This window comes from Trichechus manatus, unplaced genomic scaffold (assembly GCF_000243295.1).
Source record: "Trichechus manatus latirostris isolate Lorelei unplaced genomic scaffold, TriManLat1.0 scaffold00009, whole genome shotgun sequence".
In the NCBI taxonomy this organism is placed as follows: domain Eukaryota; kingdom Metazoa; phylum Chordata; class Mammalia; order Sirenia; family Trichechidae; genus Trichechus; species Trichechus manatus.
In genome coordinates, this window is record NW_004443945.1 from 3,998,216 (window position 1) to 4,019,646 (window position 21,431).

The window sequence follows — 21,431 nt, forward strand, 5'->3', positions numbered from 1 at the left end:
TAGATGGCCGCTCACAGGCTTTTAAGACCCCAGACACTACTCACCAAGGTAGAATGTAGAGCATTGTCTTTATAAGCTGTGTCATGCCAATTGAACTAGATGTTCCCCGAGACCATGGTCCCCACAGCCCTCCACCAAGCAATTCAGTCCCTCAGGGAGTTTGGATGTGTCTATGGGGCTTCCATGACCTTTCCTTGTACAAGTTATGGTAGTTTCCCCTGTATTGTGTACTGTCTCACCCTTCACCCAAGATACCACTTATCTATTGCCTATTTAGCATTTCCCCCCTGCCCCCCCATCCTGATTATAAGTTTTTAAATGGGCCTCTCTCAACTATCTTTATAAACCCAATAATATCTTACTCATAACAGGCACTCAGTAAATATTTATTTAGTGAATAAATTCAGGGTAAGTTATAGTAGCTGTTTAAAGTAATAGGAAAGTGATTTTAACAAATGCTTTCCTGATATCTGTGTTTGGTTAGGATAAGAATGGCTGTGCTTTGGGGACTACGGAGCTTTGGTCTGGCAATCAGTAGAAACAGAGGTTTGTCACATGGCAGAGCGTGAATAGTACCCTCTGTGGCAGAAACAACAGCACCCCCTAAGGCCAGTGATTCTCAAACTGGTTTCCTGCCCCCAAGCAAAACCCTTGACTTTCACATGTGGGATCTGTGTTCCAACAGGTGTACCAGGGGATGCCCATCCTGGGAGCAGAGGGCTATCGCCTCCAGGTGCTCTTCCACTTCTCAAAACAGAAGTGGAGAGTAAGAACATTATGGTGGGGATAACCTTGATTTTGCTCTATTATTTTTTAAAAACAATTCTCAAGCATTGGTACCTTATTAATAAGAATAAATTACTTGTGACACAACTCACAACTGAGACCAACACTCCAATGTAGGCAAGATCTTGGCTAAAAGCTGCTGCAGTAATAACAACCCAGCGTAAGCATTTGTTGTGCCAGGTACTGTGCTCTGCGCTTCACATGTATTATCCCATTTCACCTTCACAATAACCCTCTGAGGTAGGTACTATTGTTGTTAGGTGCCACTGAGTCAGTTCCGACTCATAGCAACCCTATGTACAACAGAACGGAACACTGCCCAGTCCTGCGCCATCCTCACAATCGTTACTATGTTTGAGACCACTGTTGTAGCCACTGTGTCAGTCTATCTCATTAAGGGTCTTTCTCTTTTTCACTGACCCTCTACTAAGCATGATGTCCTTCTCCAGGAACTGGTCTCTCCTGATAACATGTCGAAAATACGTGCGACGAAGTCTCATCATATTTGCTTCGAAGGAGCACTTTGACTGTATTTCTTCCAAGACAGACTCGTTTGTTCTTCTGGCAGTCCATGGTATATTCAATATTCTTCGCCAATATCATAATTCAAAGGCATCAATTCTTCTTCCGTCTTCCTTATTCATTATCCAGCTTTCATATGCAAATGAGGCGATTGAAAATATGATGGCTCGGGTTAGGCACACCTTAGTTCTGAAAGTGACATCTTTGCTTTTTAACACTTTAAAGAGGTCTTTTGCAGCAGATTTACCCAATGCAATGCGTTGTTTGATTTCTCAACTGCTGCTTCCATGAGCACTGATTGTGGATCCAAGCAAAATGAAATCCTTGACAACTTCAATCTTACCTTCATTTATCATGATGTTGCTTATTGGTCCAGTTGTGAGGATTTTTGTTTAATTTATGTTGAGGTGTAATCCATACGGAAGGCTGTATGTAGTCTTTGATCTTCATTAGTTAGTGCTTCAAGTCCTCTTTGCTTTCAGCAAGCAAGGTTATGGTATCTGCATATCACAGGTGGTTAATGAGTCTTCACCTTACCTGGTGTCACATTCTTCTTCATATAGTCCAGCTTCTCAGATTATTTGCTCAGCATACAAGGTACAATTTTCTATTAACAACCCTATTTTACAAATGCAGAAACAGAGGCTTAGACTCAGATAGGACACCCAGCTGGTAAGCGGCAGAGATGGAACTCAAGCCCAGGGTGATACCAAAGCCTGTGCTATAGTGGTGGTGGCGGTAGAAGTAATAATAGTGGTGGTAGCGGGGGTAGTAGTAACAATAATGATAATAAGAGCAAATACCTATAAAGTGCTTACACTGGACACTGTTCTAAGGGTATGATGTACAATAACTCATTTATTCCTCCCAACAAAACTTTGATATTGGCATTACTAATATCCTCATTTGACAGGTGAAGAAACTGAGGCACAGGGATGTTAAGTAATTTCTCCAAAGCCACACAGCTAGAAAGTGGCAGAGGCTGGAGTTGAATTCAGAGTCTGAGCTTTTAGCCATCATACTATGTAGCCTCTATACTGCCCTAAAGCTTTTATTTTAAGGTAAATTGTCACTTTATGACTATATGAAGAAGAATGTGGCACCAGGAATGGTGGAAGACTCATGTTGTCACTTTAGTCCTTGTGGTATTTCTTTTTAAATAGTCTATCGGTTTCATGTAATGGATGGACTTCTCAGGAGAAGTTCCCATCTCTTCCAACTTTTCTGGCATAAGAGTTTTAAATTAATGGAATCCAGCTCAGTCTTGAGTTACATTTTAGAGACCTCAACTATCCATGCTATCCTAGACTCTCCACTGTATGAACAATTGGGAGCACGTGAAAGGCAAAATGCCAGGTGGCAATGTTCCAGTTCTCTTGCTCAAGTTCTCATGGATACAGATGTTCCTAATTCAGTGTGTGGGGCCAATCTTTCCTTATCCCTTCTATAACTTCAAACAAAGATCTTTATTCCTGACTACTAGAATTCATGAGTTGTCTACTTTCCTCTCTCATTCTATAAGTCTTATATTGAACATGTACAGTTAGATAAAAAGGAGGAGCAAAAAGTACTATCAAATCTGTATTTAAAAACACAACAACCATATTCTTGGTCACAATTCCTATTTGGGGACAGATGTGCATTCCAAAGTTATTAAGTAACGCCCTAACTTTCTGTGCTTCTCACGATTTCCTTAGGCAGAAGAGAAGAACATGCTGCTGGAAGTTAAAATCAAAGGGATACCAGGAAGCAAACCAAACATAGAGATGGTAAGAAATCCCAGTTACACAGTGTATATAGTTTGGGAGGTATGGACTCCTAAACAGAATTTAGAGCGATGGTCATTCTCCGAGGAAGAAACTAAGACATAACATAAAAAAGATGATATTAGTAATCAGTGAAAATCTTTCCTGGAAATAACTCATGCTAAAATAATTTGTAAATGTGGTCTGCTAAATCTCATGCAGAAACCGAAGGTCACTGCCCTAACTCATTATATCTAATAGTATTTGGAGAAAAGGGTATTGTTTCAGGGCTGGCAGAGAGCATACTGTACCCAAGAACAGGGCTGGCTAAGGTTTATGACCTTGGAAACAAAATTCCCTCTTACTTTTAAGTTATGAGCAGATGACTACGCCACAAAAGCCACAAACTACGACGAACGAGCATACATAAACAGAATTTAGTTAGTGGCTTGGGAAGGAATCAGTTATCTTTACACCATACTTCCCTTAACTCCAGCTCTCAAATTCGTTGGGCAGTACTCCATTCTCCCATTCTCTCCATGCCTCCTATTCTCAGTTTAACCTATGGATAATTATTATTATCCCTATTTTACCTATAAAAAACAGGCTTAGAGAGGTTCAGCAATTCCCAACATCACAGATCAAAAGAGTGGCAGAGCCAGGACTCAAACTTGGGGACTCTTTTTCTCCAACCATAACCTCACCCTAGGCAGTATCCAGACGAAGACAGACGTAGGGCAAGTTTACCCGGCTAGTCACTGCCAAAACTCCAGGAACCAAAAAACTAGATGGGGGGTGGGTCAAGAAATATGAGGGAGCTGGGAACTGAAGGCAGAGCTATAGGAATAATTCCTGAAGACCATCAGATGGCAAAAGAAGCTACTGCGAGGTTGCCATGGAGACTTCTGATCTGTTACTCAAGACATAAACATTCTAGAATAGTCCCTAAGATTCCAAGGTCATTTGTGGCTTAAGGCAGAGAAGCCCTTCTTCAGTGAGGGGCAGGGGTCAGATGCAGTCTGCCCAAGCCTCAGATCTGGACACAAAGCTGATGATGTTAAACAAGGACTAACTATGCCACAATCTTCTTCTTGCCCTGTGTAGGGACCAACTTATTCATTTCTACATCTCCTGTGCTACCACAGCATCTGCCACCATAGTAGGTACTCAAGAAATATTTGCTGAATTTATTTATTTATTTATTAATCAATTAATGAGAAGGGAAGAAGTGTAGTCAACTCCTCTCTTGGGTGAGGAAGGATGCAGAAGAAAATAAAGCTCTCACAGAGTCAGCTTGTTTAGATGACCACCCAATTTGTGCATGTGCTGTAATTCAAGGACAAGGCCTGCCACACAGTTTTACAGAGTGACTGCCACCTTCCGCTGTTTGAAATTCTACCAACTAGAGATTTGACTTAGCAAGCATCGTCTTTTAAAATGTATGTAACCTCAGAATAGTTAAGTAAAGGCTAAAACTTTTCAATATGAAATTTAATCAGATTGCTTTCTTTATAATTCAAATAAGCACTTAGCTGAGAGGTAGAAATCTGATTGGCTGATGAAGGAAAGGAGGGAAGGAAAGAGCATCTGAAAGCCCTGGGCTTCGAGGGGAAGGTGAGGACTTATTATAGTGCTGTGATGGGGCACTTGAGTGCAGCAGTGGAGTGCAGACTGTCTGGGGCAGTGCCGTCCAATATGGTAGCCCCCAGCCACATGTGGTTACTGAGTACCTGAAATGTGGCTTTCGTGACCAAGGAACTGAATTTTTGATTTTATTTAATCTTAATTAATTTAAATTTAAATAGCTGCACGTGGCTGGTGACTACAATACCAAAACCTACGAAACCCATTGCCGTCGAGTCAATTCCGATTCATAGTGACTACCATATTAGACAGCAAAGGCTGGGGGAGCGGGGGACAGATAGGTGAGAAAAGCACAGAAAAAAGGAGGCAGAAAATGATAAATACAAACTGCTTACTTCAAAATTGTCCCTAAAACTATTTTTGCTAATAACTGATGTTTGCTTAGTACTTTGCAGTTTCCAAGGCTCTTCTGCATTTATTAGGTCTTATAACAACCCTTTCAAGTAATCATTGGTATCATCATTTACAGATAAGGTTTAGCAAGTTCTGGGATTTGCCTAAGGAGACTCCACAGGAAATGAGTCTGTAGGCACTCAGGTGGTTTAACTCCAAAGTTGCTCACAAGGCATGTAGGAACCTCAGCTCTTGCTTTCGGAAAAAGGACCTACAAGATGGAGGGGTGCCTTATTCATCTCATCATTCTGCCCTACTCAGTCTCTGAGAATATTCAGTGAGAATCAGTCTCTCTTGGTTCACTACATACACTTTTCACCGACTTGGAATTGAGCTCCTTGACATTAAGCATCTTCCCTGTACTGTGGGGCAGGCAGATCTCTATCCAACGAAACCTGCTTGTTCCACCTCTCTGGCCCTCAAAGTGAAGAGGACAGGAACCTGGGGTAGCTCTGAGGTGTGAGCTTCAACTGTGAAAAGTAAAAGTGTTTTATATGCTGCATGGTGGTACCTATATGCTTATGGTATCACTTTAAAATCCTAAACAGGTGGTTCTCAAGATCTGGCTCGCAAATATGCGCACATGACTGAATTTTCTGCTTCAGGACAGAAAATATTTCAAAGGCTGCTAAAAGGCTGCTTGAGAATTAAGGGAGCAATAGCCAGCCTATCTAACCTCATGCCAAGTTACTAAAACATTTTCTACAATTTTCCTAAGGATATATATTTAACAGATTCAGAAAACCAGTTATACGGTTATATCTTAGACCAGGGGTTTCTAACATGGGATCAAAATACATGCAAAAATGAGTGTAGTATGTTTGAAATTGTACCCAATAAAAAATATTCTTTTAAAAAAGTGAATGAGTGTGTGTGTACATATTGTTCTCAGCAGGGATTTGCAGCTTTCATCAGATTTTCAAAGCAAAGGCAATCAATCTTCTATCTTTTTATTATCACTCATTCTTTTTATAGAGTTCTTCCAAATTTCTTAAGTAAACAAGCATTTTATATAGAGACATATACATACATATATACACTTAACTAAACTTGTTGCTGTCAAGTCGATTCTGACTCATAGCAACCCTGTGAGACAGGAGAACTGCCCCATATAGGGTTTCCAAGGAGCAGCTGGTGGATTTGAACTGCCGGCCTTTTGGCTAGCAACTGTAGCTTGCCATAGCTCTTAACCACTGTGCCACCAGGGCTCCTACATACATACAAAATGTGATCTTTCCCCCTTTATGTATTCTAAATGGCCAATGATAGTATTTAATACTTTTTTAAAAAGATTAAATTTTTTTTTCAAGTGGTTGGACTTTTATTTAAATTTCATAGTTGATAACAATTTTATCACATTACATTCACATTCAATTTCTCTCTTTTTTAATTTACTGAGAAGTTCTTTGGCCTAACATAGGATCGGAGCGCTGGTGGCGCAGTGGTTAAGAGCTCAGGGGCTAACCAAAAGGTCGACAGTTCAAATCCATCAGCCGCTCCTTGGAAACCCTATGGGGCAGCTGCACTCTGTCCTGTAGGGTCACTATGAGTTGGAATCTACTCGACAGCTGCAGGTTTTGGTTTGGTATATGATCAGTACACTATATACACATACACTATAGATGTGAAAGATATATGTATGTGTATGTACATATATACATATATCAATAAGGGAGCAATTAAACTGTGGTACATCTATGTGATAGAATATCATGCAGTCACTAGAAATAATGTTTCTGAAGACCATTTAAATAAAAAATATACAAAACTATACACGCAGTGTGATGCTGGTTTTGTTAAAAATATTGTTTTATATATTTTTCTATTAATATGTGTCACTTTTATAATCAGGAAAAATCTTTTTCTATGAATTTTTAAAAAGGTATTTTACATTTGAAGAGAATAAATTTTGGTACATAGTAATTCTAATTTGTTAATGACAGCACTCTCCTTTATCTTTACCTGGAATACTGTATCAGTCATCACCGTGAATTACAAATCTCCTATGGTTGTGCTATTGTCACATTCTCCTCTTTTTACTAGGAGTGTTTGCTTTTTGCAATTTGTTGCCATGTTGTTTTATCACATAAAAGTCAAAGTATTCTATGGCAATTATCAAATACATCTACCAACCCCAAAGACCATTTGCAAAGATTAAATAATCTAGGTTGAGAACTTAACATAGTGTCTTGAGCATAGCAAGTACTCAATGTTGGCTATTATTAGTGGTAGTATTTTGAGATTAATATTGCTACTTACATTTTGTTTGAATTTACCTAACATATCTTTTGCTGACCATTTTGCGTTGTTTTGTTTTAAGAACCCTATGAAAATTTGAAAGGAAAGCACTGACACTGAAGTAGGAAGCAAAGACTTGGCTTTACATTCTGGTTCTCTTACATACTTGCTATGCAAACTCTGGCCTCATACCCACTCGTATTGGTAGCGAGACTCAGAAAATCACCCTTGTGGATCTGGCCCTACAAGCCTTTGCTACCTTACAACAAGACTTTTTCCCTTTGGTTACCAGACTGTCCTCTAAGTTATTTAGAACTTTTAGACCCTCAGTTATAAACAAGACAATGCAATTTTGTTAAAATGTAGTAGTCAGAAATGTAAAAAGTGTGATTAGCTTTTAGTGAGATAATTTGAAAGGACTAGGTGGGTTATATGAATGCTATGAAAAGCTACAACTATATCCAGATAGCCCTATGCAGAGAGAAATCCTCTGTCCCTCTCTCTGCCTGACAATCAGGCCACACAGCCAGTTGGTGCCTGGCTGTTATGCAGGCTGGAACTTGCCAGCCAAACACACTTATCCTAAGAGAAGAGGATAATGCCCACTTCCTCTTCTCTGCCTTTGGTGCACATGTGCCAGGACCTGCCTAAAGATATGAGAGCTCTAATCCTAACCAAGAAGACCTGGTGGCACAGTGGTTAAAGCGCTTAGTTGCTAACCAAGCAGTTGGCAGTTCAAACCCACCCACCAGCCTCTCCTCGGAAGAGGCAGTCTGCTTCCATAAAGATTTACAGCCTTGGAAACACTATGGGGAAGTTCTGCCCTGTCCTACGGGGCTACAAGTCGGAATTGACTCGAGGGCAGTGGGTTTGGTTTGGATTTTTAACCCTAACCACCCCTTGACTAATGATCCACCCCTTGCTAAGGATTATCAGAAGGCAGCCTGAAAACTCTGCTTTTGTTTATTCATCTGATAAGTTTGTGTTCTCTGTACAAGGTCCCATTAGGTTAGAGGAAAAGAATGTGCTTTTAAATCCTCCATTAGAATAGAAAACTGGTCTCTAACCATATTAAAATGTACTATGCTTACCACCAATGTTATGGTAAGAGCAAATAAAATAATAGATGTGACAGCATTCTGTAAACTCCAAAGTGATCTACAAACATAAAAGGAGGAGGACTGTTGTATAAATAAATAATTATAAGCAACTTGAGTAATAATTTGTGCTTCTGTACCACATGCATGGATTGAAATACTCAATATTATTCACATGTTAATTCTCCCCAACCTGATCTATAGATTCAATGCAATCTCAGTCAAAGTACCAGCAGGCTTTTTTTTGTGGAAATGGACACAAACTGGAACTAGAATAAGCAAAACAGCTTTGCAAAAGAATAAAGTTGAAGGACTCTTACTACCTGATTCCAAGCCCTCCTATAAAGGTACAATAATCAAGACAGTGTGGTATTAGCAAAATGACAAACACATGGACCGGTGGGACAGAAAGCAGAGTCCAGAAATAGACCCACACATACAGTAAAACCTGTGAAAGCCAGACACTGTGTAAGAGAAGAACCTGTCAGAGAAGGAAAACTCAAATATTTTCTACTAACACGAGTGATAGAAAAGTGGTAATGCTGCACCCTGTCAAAAGGCGGAAAACTTGAGAGACCCAGAAAAACAAGGCAGTCCCATTGAGTTCCAGCTCTCACAGGTTTCACTGTACATGGTCAATTGATTTTCAACAAAGGTGCCAAGGCAACTGAATAGGGAAAGTCTTTTCAACAAATGGTGCTGAAGCAATTAGGCATCCATCTGCAAAAAAAAGTGAACCTCTGCACAAGTAAAAAAAATTAGTTCAAACTTACCTAAGAACAAAACCTAAAACTATAAAACTTCTAGAATATATAGGAGAAGAATCTTTGATACATTGAGTGAGGCAAAGAATTAGTTCTTAGATGAGACACAAAAAGCACAAATTATAAAATAAAAAAACTGATAAACTGAACTTCATCAACATTAAAAATGTCTCCTCTTCAAAAGACTGTTAAGAAAATGAAGACAAGTCACAGACTGGGAAAAAAAAGTCTACAAAGTACATATCTAATAAAGACCTGGTATCCAAAATGTATAAAGAACTCTCATAACTCAATAAGAAAATGAACAACTCAGTTTAAAAACTAGACAAAAGATTTAACAGACACTTCACCAAAGAAGATAGAACGTTAGCAAAAAAACATAAAAAAGATGTTGAACATCATTAGTCATTAGGAAAATGCAAATTAAAACCACAGTGAGATACCACTGCACGTGCACTAGACTGATCGAAATTTTTAAAACTGGAATACCAAGCGGAGCTGAGAATGCAGAACCCCTTGAACTCTCTCGTACATTGTTGGCAGGAATGTGAAACAGCACAGCCACTTTGGAAAACAACTTGGCAGTTTCCTATAAAGTTTAAACATATACTTATTATACGATTCAGCAATTCCACTTCTAGGTATTTACATAAAAGCTGTATGAAAATGTTTTTAGTGGCTTCATTCATAACTGTCCAAAACTGGAAACAACCCAAATGTCCATCAGCTCATGAATGGATGAACAAATTATAGTGTATACATACAATGGAATCTTACTCAGTAATAAAAGGAATGAACTACTGGTAACTGCAACATAGTGGGTTGAAATGTATTCCCCAAAAAGATATGTTCAGATCCCAAACCTAGGCACTTGTGAATGTCACCATATTTGGAAATAGGGTCTTTGCAGATGTAATCAAGTTAAGGTGAGGTCACACTGTATTAGGGCAGGCCCGAAATCCAATGACTGGTGTCTTTATAAGAGAAGGGGGAGGGAGTTTTAGACACACAGACACGCAGACACACAGGGAAGAAGGCCATGTGACAAGGCAGGGAAAGACTGGAGTGATGCAGCTACGAGCCAAGGAACGCCAAGAATTGCTGGCAACCACCAGAAGCTAGGAAGAGGCAAGGAAGGATTCTTCCCCAGAGCCTTCAGAGGGAACACGGCCCTGCTGACACCTGGACTTTGGACTTCCAGCCTCCAGAACTGTGAGAGAATAAATTTCTGTTGTTTGAAGCCACCCAGTTTGTAGTACTTTGTAATGGCAGCCCTAGGAGACTAAAACATGCAACAACATGGCTGAAAGCAGTGAAAGCAGGACCCAAAAGACCACATACTGTATGATCCCACTGACAGGACACTCTGGAGAGGGCACAACTCAGATCAGTGGCTTCCACAGGATGGAGACTGATTATGGAGGGGACACAAGTGAAGTTTTTGGGGTGACGGAGCTGTTTTATATCTTGACTGTGGTGGTGATTTTAGTCCATAGAATTGTATACCTAAAAGAAGGTGAACTGTACTGTATGTAAATTACACCTCAATAAAATTTACTTAAAAAAAATAATCTGTGCTTTTGGGCTTCTCTTTTCTTCCTCAGTTTAAGAATCCTGGGAAGAGGACTCCTACAGGCCTAATCAGGGACAATGTGAGCAACAAAATAATAATGATGTTTACAGATTATAGTTCACTGAATAAAATAGGAAACCATAAAACCATACATGTAAAAATAAATAAATAAATGTACAAATTGAAGTGTGATGAGGAACAGAATAAAGTACCTCCTCAGAAAACACTTACTAATTATTAAAGGGAAAAGAGTAACTTCAGAGTGGAGAAGCCAGGCAGACACCATCTTAATTAAGTGACCAAAGTGAACACTACTAATAACAGGACAAATCAAAATCACGGACCTAATGGGATACAGTAGCAGCATGGCTTCTGTGCTATTCCTGCCAAAGATGCATCATCTGGGTCTAATCATGAAGAAACATCAGACAAGTCCCTACTGAGCTTGTCTACAAAATAACCGGCCTGTAATCTTCAAAAGTAGCAAGGTTGTGAAAGTAAAAAAAAATTTTTTTTTGATGTATTAAAAAGACTGAAAAAACTCTCTTAGACTGAAGGAGACTAAACAGAATGATGACTAAATAAATGTGATTCTGAACTGGATTCCTTAGCTCTAGAGGACAGTTTTGGGACATTCGGTGAAACTAAATCGGGTCTGAAGATTAGATGGTAATAATCTATCACTGTTAATTTCCTGATTTTGATGGCTGTATCTTAGTTATGTATGACACTGTCTTTGCTTATAGGAAGTACACAGTGAAATATTTTGGGGTGAGAGGACATCAGGCCAGCAACTTATTCTAAAGGAAATAAAAAAGTTATTTGTACTGTACTTTCAACTTTTCTGTAAGTTTATGATTGTTCCAAAGTAAAAACTATTATTTAAAAAAAAGAATATCAACCTCCCCCAGAAAAAAGAATCCTGGGAAGGGCAAGGATTGTCATTTCATGCCATTTCCCAATGACAGACTTTAGTCAATAAACTATCACATTAAAAATAAACAAACCATCACATTTACCAGCTAAGTGGACAAGCTTTATCACTATCTAGAAACAGGAAATGGGAGGGGCAGCATAGTAAACTCTGTATTCCTCTAAAGATGACAGTAAAGTGCCACACATCAGGACCTCAAACACAGCAAACACTGACACCGCTCTATTTTCTGAAGCATGAAATTCAGCATAAAACAGAGACCTGCTTTATTTGGATAATGAATGATCCAAACGGCCAAAGTATAAGATAGTTTATAGACGGAGACCTTTAATATAGGCAGTGTTACGGTGAGATTCCTATGTCTTTATATTAAAAACAATACTGCAGTGTAATAGGGTACAAATAGGTTTATATTGTACTTTTCTAATCACCATTATATTTAAGAGTTCCTATTAGCACTCTCAAATGGCAGTCTACAATTTAAATAATACTCTTGCTTTGTTCGACATCATCAAACAAATGAATTCAGTTTTTACAACAAAGAAGACAATACTTTTAAAATGGAGAGGCATTCAATGAGTCAAGTTACGCTTCATCTGAAAGCTTCTATCCCAACTTCAACACCAAATCTTAAATTATGTAATTAGAATAACAAGCTCCTGATTTTTCAGAGACTAGGCTATCTAAATAGGTCTAATTCAGATCACAACCATAGTACCATATACCATTGTCTGAAACACCAATTCCACATTGTTTTGAGCAAGGCTTCTCGCTGACAGGAATGATTAAAACACCTATGGCACTATACCAATCTGAATGCCACGAAGACCACTTATCTATGCCTGTGCTGTCCAATACAGCGGCCACTAGCCACATGAGGCTACTGACCACTTGAAATGTGGCTGGTCCAAACTGAGATGGCTTTGAGTATAAAATACACACTGGATTTCAAAAACTTAGTACAAAAAAAAAAAGACTATGAAATATCTCATTAATTTTTTATATTGATTTCATGTTGAAATAATATTTTGGATACATTGGGTTAAATAAAATACATTATTAAAATTAATTCTACCTGTTGCTTTTTACTTTGTTTAAAGTGGCTACTAGAAATTTTTAAATTATATCAGTGGCTCACATTATATTTCTACAAGGCAGTGCTGCCTTAGATCATTTGTGAAAATAACATTATCTTATGCCACAGAAACTATGAAAGCAAATATCGATGGACTCCCCAGAAGACTACTGAACTCTCCTAGAGCCAGTTAATCCAAGATCTAATCTACAGAAGTCAATTTCTTTTCGCTATGCATGCCCATTGTTGTATACTCCATTTGGCTTGAAGAAAGTGATTATCTGGGGGTACCTGAAACTCCGATGCACTGCTACGCAGCTGATTCACATTTGGCAAGGATCCTCCATGATACTGGGTAAGGCGCAGTTGCTGAAGCTTCTGAAATTGAACCTGGAAGCAAAGCCATTTCAAGAATGTTGAGAGATGACAGCAAAGATCTAAAGGAAGCATCAAAGTACAGTATTTTGTACTGACAATGGTTCAAGAATGAAAGCCTTGGTTTTAATTTCTTTTCTACTTAAATAATCACGGTCTTCGGGTTTCCAGTGCTTTCTGGTTTTTGACAACTCTATTTTTGGAAAGAATTTACCTGTGTTCCAAATGTCCCAAGTCATCACAGAAAGGTATACTTGCAAGGCTTTTCAGTGTGGATGTGTAGGCAAGCAGGCACATCTTTAACAGCAGTAGAAGAAAAACTAAACTAGTATCTACAACCCTAACACATTAATTCTTTTCCTTTCTCCATTTACATTTCTGTGTAACAACTGCATAGCCGTGATCATAACATAGATACCATCTTGCATGCTTACATCACAAGCCTTCTCTGTTATTACACAATAATTTCTTCTTCTGAATTATTTCCTTAGAACACATTCCAAAGAGTGATTACTAAGTCACCAGGTATGGCCTTTGGATGGCTCTAGATGCACACTGCCATAATGCTTTTCTAAAGGTTTACGAATTTACATATCAGAAAAGTTTCACTAAAAAGTCACTAACACCAAAGATTATCATTAACTGGGATAAGAAAGGAGGCCAATTTAACAGGTATAAAATGCTATCCCACTGTTTTAATATACTTTTCTTCTGCAATTTCTTCCTTACTTCATTTTTAAAAGGCAGTAAAATAGTTACAGTTCTTGTAAACCCCAGAGTGGTCTGATTTGGTCTTTAAGAGTTATTTCTAAAATAATAAATTGGTTTTGTGGTTATATAAAACTTTGGCACTTACAATTCATACAGGGAAGAAGGAAGCTATCCATGGGTGCCCTGAGGCAGACTGTTGTCCTTTTATTACTCTCTAACTATCACTGACTAATAATACAAAAAAAAAAAAAAAACAAACAAACCCGGATCTGAGCCCCCCACATGGGCCAGGGGCTGTCCTAAGATGCTTTGCACAATTCATCCCTAACCCTCTCCACAACCATGCAAGGGAGACGGCGGTATTCTGCTTCTACAGACCTGGAGACTCAGACTCAGGCAAGTTCAGTGTCTTGTCCAAGATCACAGCCAGAGCCCGAGCCACGGCTGTCTGACTCAGAGCCCACACTGCTATTCCACCATGCTCTTTTCCTTTGCTGTTCCTCCCACAGTGATCACACAAGCTCAGAGAAAAGTGAACTTTGGTTGACAAATAGCACTGTTGAGTCTGTGAAGCTCTCTGACTTTGTTTTGTATTTACTTTTTATTATGAAAAATTTCAAATATGTGCAAAACATAGAGACTAGTATAATAAAACCCCACCTACCCATTATCCAGCTTTAACAATTAACAACGTATATTCAATCTTGTTTTATCTTTAACCCCCCTCCACCATCCCCTGCACTCTGCTCAATGAAATCCCAGATATCCTATCATTTCATATTTCAATATGCATCTCCAAAAGATAAGGACTTGTATCTGTTTGGAAGTTTTAAAGGCATAAAAAAAATATTTTGGCTGCCTGGTTTAACTTTCTTATATCTACAGTGTTTGATTTCTCAAACATACTGCACTGGGATATGATTATAATCTATTAATCAAAACCCAGATCTGAGAGTTAAATATGAGAAGGAGGACATGGTGAGCTTTTTCCATTCATGAGCTGAATTACAAGAATAAAGTCTCTCAGTTTTCCATCTTAACATTCTAAAAGCACTTTACAGAAGCGTTTGACTCTTTATCCTTGAAATTCTCTAAACAAAATTATTGGTCACCTTGATTTAAAGCCTTTTATTCCTTCTTCCATGAATCCATCCATTTATTCACTTACACAAAAACTTTTAACTCTGTGTCAAGTACTGCGCCAGGCACTGGCTGACTAAGATGAATATGTGCCAAATTTCCTGCCTTCAGAAAGTTCTCACAAGTTCTTACCCATAAGCCTTGACACTTCAACCAAGCTAAGTTCTAAATCTACTAAAGATCTGCCTTCAACTGAGTTTAAGGTCCTCACATTCCCCCATTATCTGCTCTCCCCTCCGAAGTCCTTTTACCAGAGCCTTCAGAGACTACTGGGCTGTAATAAAAACAGCACTCGATTTGGAATCAGAAGACCTGGCTTTGCAACCTGGGGCTCCTATGTTATTGGGCAAATCATTCTGATCTCTACTTCACAAAGATGACGTCAGGATTAAAAGAGACAACAGACATGACAGTGGTGTATAAAACGTAAAGCATTTGAAAACTTCTCAAGATATCATTATTACTGAGATTCTCAGTTACTTCTTAAAACCTTGGGTTATTTTTATTCTTGTTTTGAAATTTAGAAGAATTTGCTAGATAGCACCTTAGAGCGTGCCTTCAACACCTTAAAGTTTACAGTTGATGAAAATGAGCACCAAAGATTGATTAGACAAAAGGAGAGGTCACAAACTTGCAGCCCACAGGCCACATTTAACCTAGTGTATTCTGTCTGACCCACATGATGTTAAATCACTCAATGTTTTAAATTCTAATCTTAAAACTGAAGAGACTGCATAAAAATCTGGATTCCTAACTTCTGTTGATTGAAAGATCAGGCAACACTGAACCCATATTCTTGCATGGCAACAATGGATAGAGCTGAGAAGTGGCTGCCTCCTTAGACAGGACTTGGGTTCTCCTGTTTACCCAAGTCCTCACTGTACCCTGTTACTCCCGGACTACCGCCCAGGATGAGTTACCATTTATCATCTTACTCCTGGACCCTCCACTCATTTTCTTCACCTGCCTGACCCTGTAATTTGAGGTAGCAACCTTTGGCCTAGGTCACACACTTTAGTGGACTTTCCTTCAATGCCCATATGAAATGAGATCCAAGTCTCACTAATTCCTTTTTTCAAAAAGTCAAGATTCAACACAACCCCAATCAAAATCTCAGGAAGCTTTTTAAGTAAAAATTGACAAGACAGTCTTAAAATTCATATGTATGGGCAAATGACCGAGAATAGCCAAAGCAATTTTAAAAAACAGCAAAGTTGGACTCAGGTTACCTGATTTGGAGACTTACTATGAAGCCTGAGTAATCAAGATAGTATTGGCAAAAAGAGAGACATATAGATCAACAAGACAGAAGAAAGAGTCCAAAAATAGACACACACATATATGGTCACTTGATTTTTGACAAAGGTCCAACAGCAATTCAATAGGGAAAGGAAAGTTTTTTCACAAATGTTACTGGTACAACTGGATATTCATATGGAAAATAAAAAGTGGTTGAGTATATAGACGTTCAACGTTAACAGTCACATTCAAACTCCAGCTCTGCCACTTACCAGTCATTCCATCAAAATGAGGAATATACTAGATACCCCAGGGGTCACTGAGAGGACATGAAATAATGCACATAAAGGCCTTTGCACAATGCCTGGCAAAGACAACTCTCAGTATTTAGCTTCAACCTAATCTTTCTCATCTCTCTCTACTCCTTTGTCAAAGGCCTCACTACTCTATAACATATCTATTGCTTGTTCGTTTATATATAAAAATAGTGGTTTTTCACAAATATTCAAGACAAATTAATGCTCCAGGCTGATATGATAAGTTTATCCCATGGCTTCTCAACACCATGTTGTCCTTCATAGCTGAACTTCTTGAACAAGTTTCCAGAAACTTGTTCCGTTTCCTCCCATTCACTCCTCAATGCTTTGCAATCTGCCTTCCACACAGCACCTTCTGAATGCAACAACTCTCACTACAGTTACTGAGTACCTCCGCATGACTAGACAAAAGGACATGGTCTTATGCTAGACCAAGTCAGCAGCACCAGATTCAGCTGGTCAGTATTCCCTCCTCTTCACAATAACTCTCTTGGCTTTTCTCCTAACTTTCTGGCCACTCTTCAGTCTTCTTTCCTGGCTTCTCCTCCTCTACCTCCCCTTTAAATGGTGGAGTAACTTGGGCTTATCCTAGGCTCTCTTCACATTTCCCTCTATAACAGGGGTAATAAACTCAAATGCCTACAGGTGCCAAGTAGGGAAGACAAGTGAAATGAGGTGGACTCACTGTGAAGAACACCATAGGGGGAGGAATGGTGGGGATTGTGGCAAACTGAGGAACACACGTGCCCTGTCTAATGGGACCAGTCATTAACTACGTAGCTCCAGGCAACTGCTGCCATGCAGAAATGTGGGGTCCCTGTTGCCAGATGATCTCATTTCTCAATGGAAATGAAAGTCCAAATTTCAGTGTTAAATTCAAATATTCATTGTCGGCCTTCATTTTTTTAAAACACATTTTACACCCAGAGAAAACATATTAGAGGGCCAAATACAGAATGTAGCGTACCAGTCTGCAATACCTGTTCTACATATTCTTCCTAGGCAGCTGAATCTTCTTCAATGGGTATACACCAAAGATTCCCAAATTTATATCACTAGTCCAGTCTTCCCTCCTGAGCTCCAAGGCCATATAAACAACTGCTGCTGGACCATCTTTAACTGAATGCCTCACAAGCATCTCAACATCTCCCAACTGCCAAACCCTGCTCCTCTGCCAGTGTTCCCTCTCTTGATTGAGGATACTCCTGAAATGGCTTTAGCCTAAAAGCCGGAAATCATCCTCGAGTCTTCTCTTTCCTTCATCCCTTTTAACCACTCACAAATCTGGTCCTTTCTACCTCCTAAGGATCAATTTGTTCACCTCTCTGCCTCTGCATTGCTACCACCCTAGTCAATGCCATCATCACCTCTCCTAGGCTACTATCACAGACTCAGAACCGTTTCTCTGCTGCTCCTCCTCTATTATATCCACCACCACTGGAGCAAGAAGGATCTTTGAAAATGCAAATCTCTCCGGGTGCAACTCTAAAATGACTTTCTATTGTCCTTATCCTTAGGATGAAGTCCCAGGTCTTGTCTCTACAATCTGACCCCTGTGAACCTCTCCAGCTTCATCTCAAATCACCTTCCTTGTCCCCTTGCTGAACACCTGTTCTCTGTGCCTGAAACATTCTTCTTCCCTCAACACATAAACATGTGCCATCAAATACCTTCCCCACTCCCACTCATCCTTTAGGCCCCTGAAGAAGTGAGGACTCCCTACCACATACTCCTAGAGAGCCATCTACTTTCCCTTTTGTAACTTTCATCAAAATGTGTCCTACTTGTTAAATGAATGTCTTCACCATTAAATCCTAAAACCCATAAGGAAAATGTGTCTTGCTCACTACTACATACCCAATGTCCATCCCAACTCTGGCATACACCATTGCTGTTGTTAGGTGCTGTCGAGTTGGTTCCGACTCATAGTGGCCCTATGCACAACAGAACAAAACACTGCCCAGTCCCGCGCCATCCTCACAATCGCTGTTATGCTTGAGCTCATTGTTGCAGCTACCGTGTCAATCCATCTCATTAAGGGTCTTCCTCTTTTTCACTGATCCTCTACTTTACCATGGCATATACTAGGGACTTTATAAATTTTTGTTGAGTAAATTATTAAGATCCTTGAAGAAAAGCACCATGTCTTTTCCCCAACCCCCCACAAACACACCATTAGCTACAGAGTGGCCACTCAAATACTACCAAGTGAATATAGACTCTTCCCCAGGCATACCTGCCTCCACTTTTCCTCCTTCTCCTTACTATCCCAGGCACCACCACTGAGCTAATCCTCGTAGTACTCCCTTCTCAAAAATTTCCCACTGCTTCTTGATAAGACTGAACCGATAATGCAGAGTTAAGAACTCTCCATAATCTAATTCACTCCACCTACTACACAAATATTTAACTCCAAATCTGAAGGACTTGCTGTGAGTATGCAGAGAAGGACTTGAGTCCAACCCAGGCTCAGAGGGGAAAGAGTGCAAGGATCGATTAGTGATGTCTGCCATGGGCTGGCAATGGGAAGGTAACATAGCTGCCATCCAGTTACCAATAATGAACTAGACAGATTCTTCTCTGAGATTTTTGGATCCTTGGAAATTCACAAATATACGCTTGGGGATCTAAGAGTTCTCTTTCAGAAGTGTTTCAATTTTGTGATGTCATTATGATAATAACCCTTAAAAATTTTAACTAAGCAAATATTTCAAAGCAAATTCAGTGTTACCATTTGTGTTTGCATTTATGAACACAGCGGAGCCAAGTAATATTATTTTACTTGCGACTGGCTGAGGGGAAAAGACCACAGGCAGACCTAACATCTAAATGATGCCCTACAACAGGTGAAAGGTAAAGTGACATCATAATTTTGTAGTGATGAGATCAAGAGAAAAGTGGCCAAATTCAGTTTTCACAAGGGCCAGGTGATTAGTCTTGCTAAACTCAAGAGAACTGAGCTATAGAAGTTAAGTTAGCACCATATTCACAATGAGAGCCTCAATTCAATTCAGCACTACAGCATCTGTCACATTAAATTAATGTTGTTAATTTGCACTTATTGCATTTGTAACTTTACTTGTGTTTATTTTGTACATGCGTTTTGGTTCATGGTTGTATCACAGCTATAAGCAAAGAACACTATGTGGCTAACGAGTTTAGGTTTGAACATATTTGGGTAACATCAACTTATTTAAGTGAGCCTTGAGGATCTGTGAAAATATTTTGCCTTTAAAAGAGTCTACATTACTCATGGCCTCACTTGTCAGGATGTTTTGAAGATTTATGAGTTGGGTGACAACTCTAGGTAGACAGATATGTATAGTGCATTATTTGTACATATACAATGTATGTATCTAAACAACACATGACAACACAGGCTCCAGAATTAATCCTCAGCTTTCACTCAGTCGTTCTCTTCAATGTGCTCTGAGCTTGTCATGCTCATTCCTGAATCTAACCAAGATCACAAATGTCAATGCCTGTGGACTCCAGGCGGGAAATAAATGAGTAAAGCTGGTCAGGGCACGAGAAAAAAATTTTCTTGAAATCCTCTGCCTACTTTATATATTTTTTCTCAGTTTTGATAGAAACGTTAAGTATAAGAAATACTTCACTTTCCCCTTAACTTCACTAAAGTAAAACGCCATCATAAATGTGATAAATGGCAACTGACGTCTAACCTCAGGGTGGGGAAAGACAGGGAGTGGTGTGGACTGTGGCAAACTAGGAAGCTCAAGCTCCATTTGAGCGGCAACCACCACCCAGCTCCAAATGATGGTGTCTTACGGGAATTCAAGATTGTTACCCAGTCGCCCAATTTTAAATAAGGAAATTTAGATTTTATGTGTAAATCTCCCAATTTAAAAATTCTGGCAACAGGTTCAAAAAATTTTTCCAAACACTGTCCTGGCCAAAATAACGCGTCTGCAGCTCAGTGAGCCCAGGACCAACAGTTTGCAACTTTGCTCCCAGCTCTCCTTCAAGCCATCCCCCACCCCCACCCCTACCTCACCCCCTCCCCGCCCCCAGTGTCTGCATAACCTCCCCCATCGTCCTGATGGTCCTTCAAGGTCAGCCTTCAGGATCCTCAAGGCCTGCCCCGCTCATGCTGACCCCACTTCTCTGCAATCCTGCGCGGACACCCCTGTTGGCGCTCCAACCTCCACTACTTCACGTAACTGTTACCTAACCTCGCTCAGCGTGTGTCTCCTCCGCTCAATCCTCCACTACTTCACGTAACTGTTACCTAACCTCGCTCGGCTTGTGTCTCCTCCGAGCTCGCGCCTTACTCATTCCTGCGGGACCCTCCGCAGCCACCAGCAACGGTGTGCATCGCGTCAGTTCTCATTAAATATCCGGGGGTGAAAAAAGTAGGCTAGACCTGACGAAGAACCTCAAGGAGTGAAAGTAGGAAAGCCTCCTACCAGACACGGAATTACATCATGGTACCAAGACCCCAAGCCACCCCGGGACGCCGCGCTGAGCTCTCCCAATGGAGCGGTGGGCCCCTCGGGCTCCCGCGGCCCTCCACGCCGCCCAGTCCAGAAGAGCTCGCTGGTGGTGGATGTTCGGAGCAATGAAAAGCGGCGCTGCCCGAGCCGACCCGCGGCTCTGCTTGGCCTCCAAGCTGTTTGTGATTTCCTCTCGGGGATCCCGGTCATCCTCCGCTTCAGGCCTCCCTCAAACCGCCGCCCGCCTTCCCGGCTCGGCCGCTGCCCATCTACCCTCACCCACGGCCCGGCGACCCTCCCACCTCCACCGCGATCGCAAATGGCAAGCGGACGTCGGAGAGCGGAGAAGCGCCGAGGCCGCGGCCGCTTCGGCCCGGCTCTCGGGCGCTGGTTCCCGGGCGCTGCCCCGCTGTCGCCTCGGCTC

The 21,431-nt window shown here is 40.3% G+C and overlaps 1 protein-coding gene across 1 annotated transcript in view; it reads right to left on the reverse strand.

Moving 5' to 3' along the window:
* The window catches only part of CRTC3 (CREB regulated transcription coactivator 3), a 108,239-nt gene extending 87,700 nt beyond the window's left edge, over nucleotides 1–20,539 (reverse strand). The window contains exon 1 of the mRNA XM_023725962.1: nucleotides 13,063–20,539. Within this exon, the coding sequence (XP_023581730.1) occupies nucleotides 13,063–13,221 (159 nt within the window). The 5' untranslated portion in view covers nucleotides 13,222–20,539. The remainder of the gene's footprint in view (nucleotides 1–13,062) is intronic.
* Nucleotides 20,540–21,431: the final 892 nt, after the last annotated feature.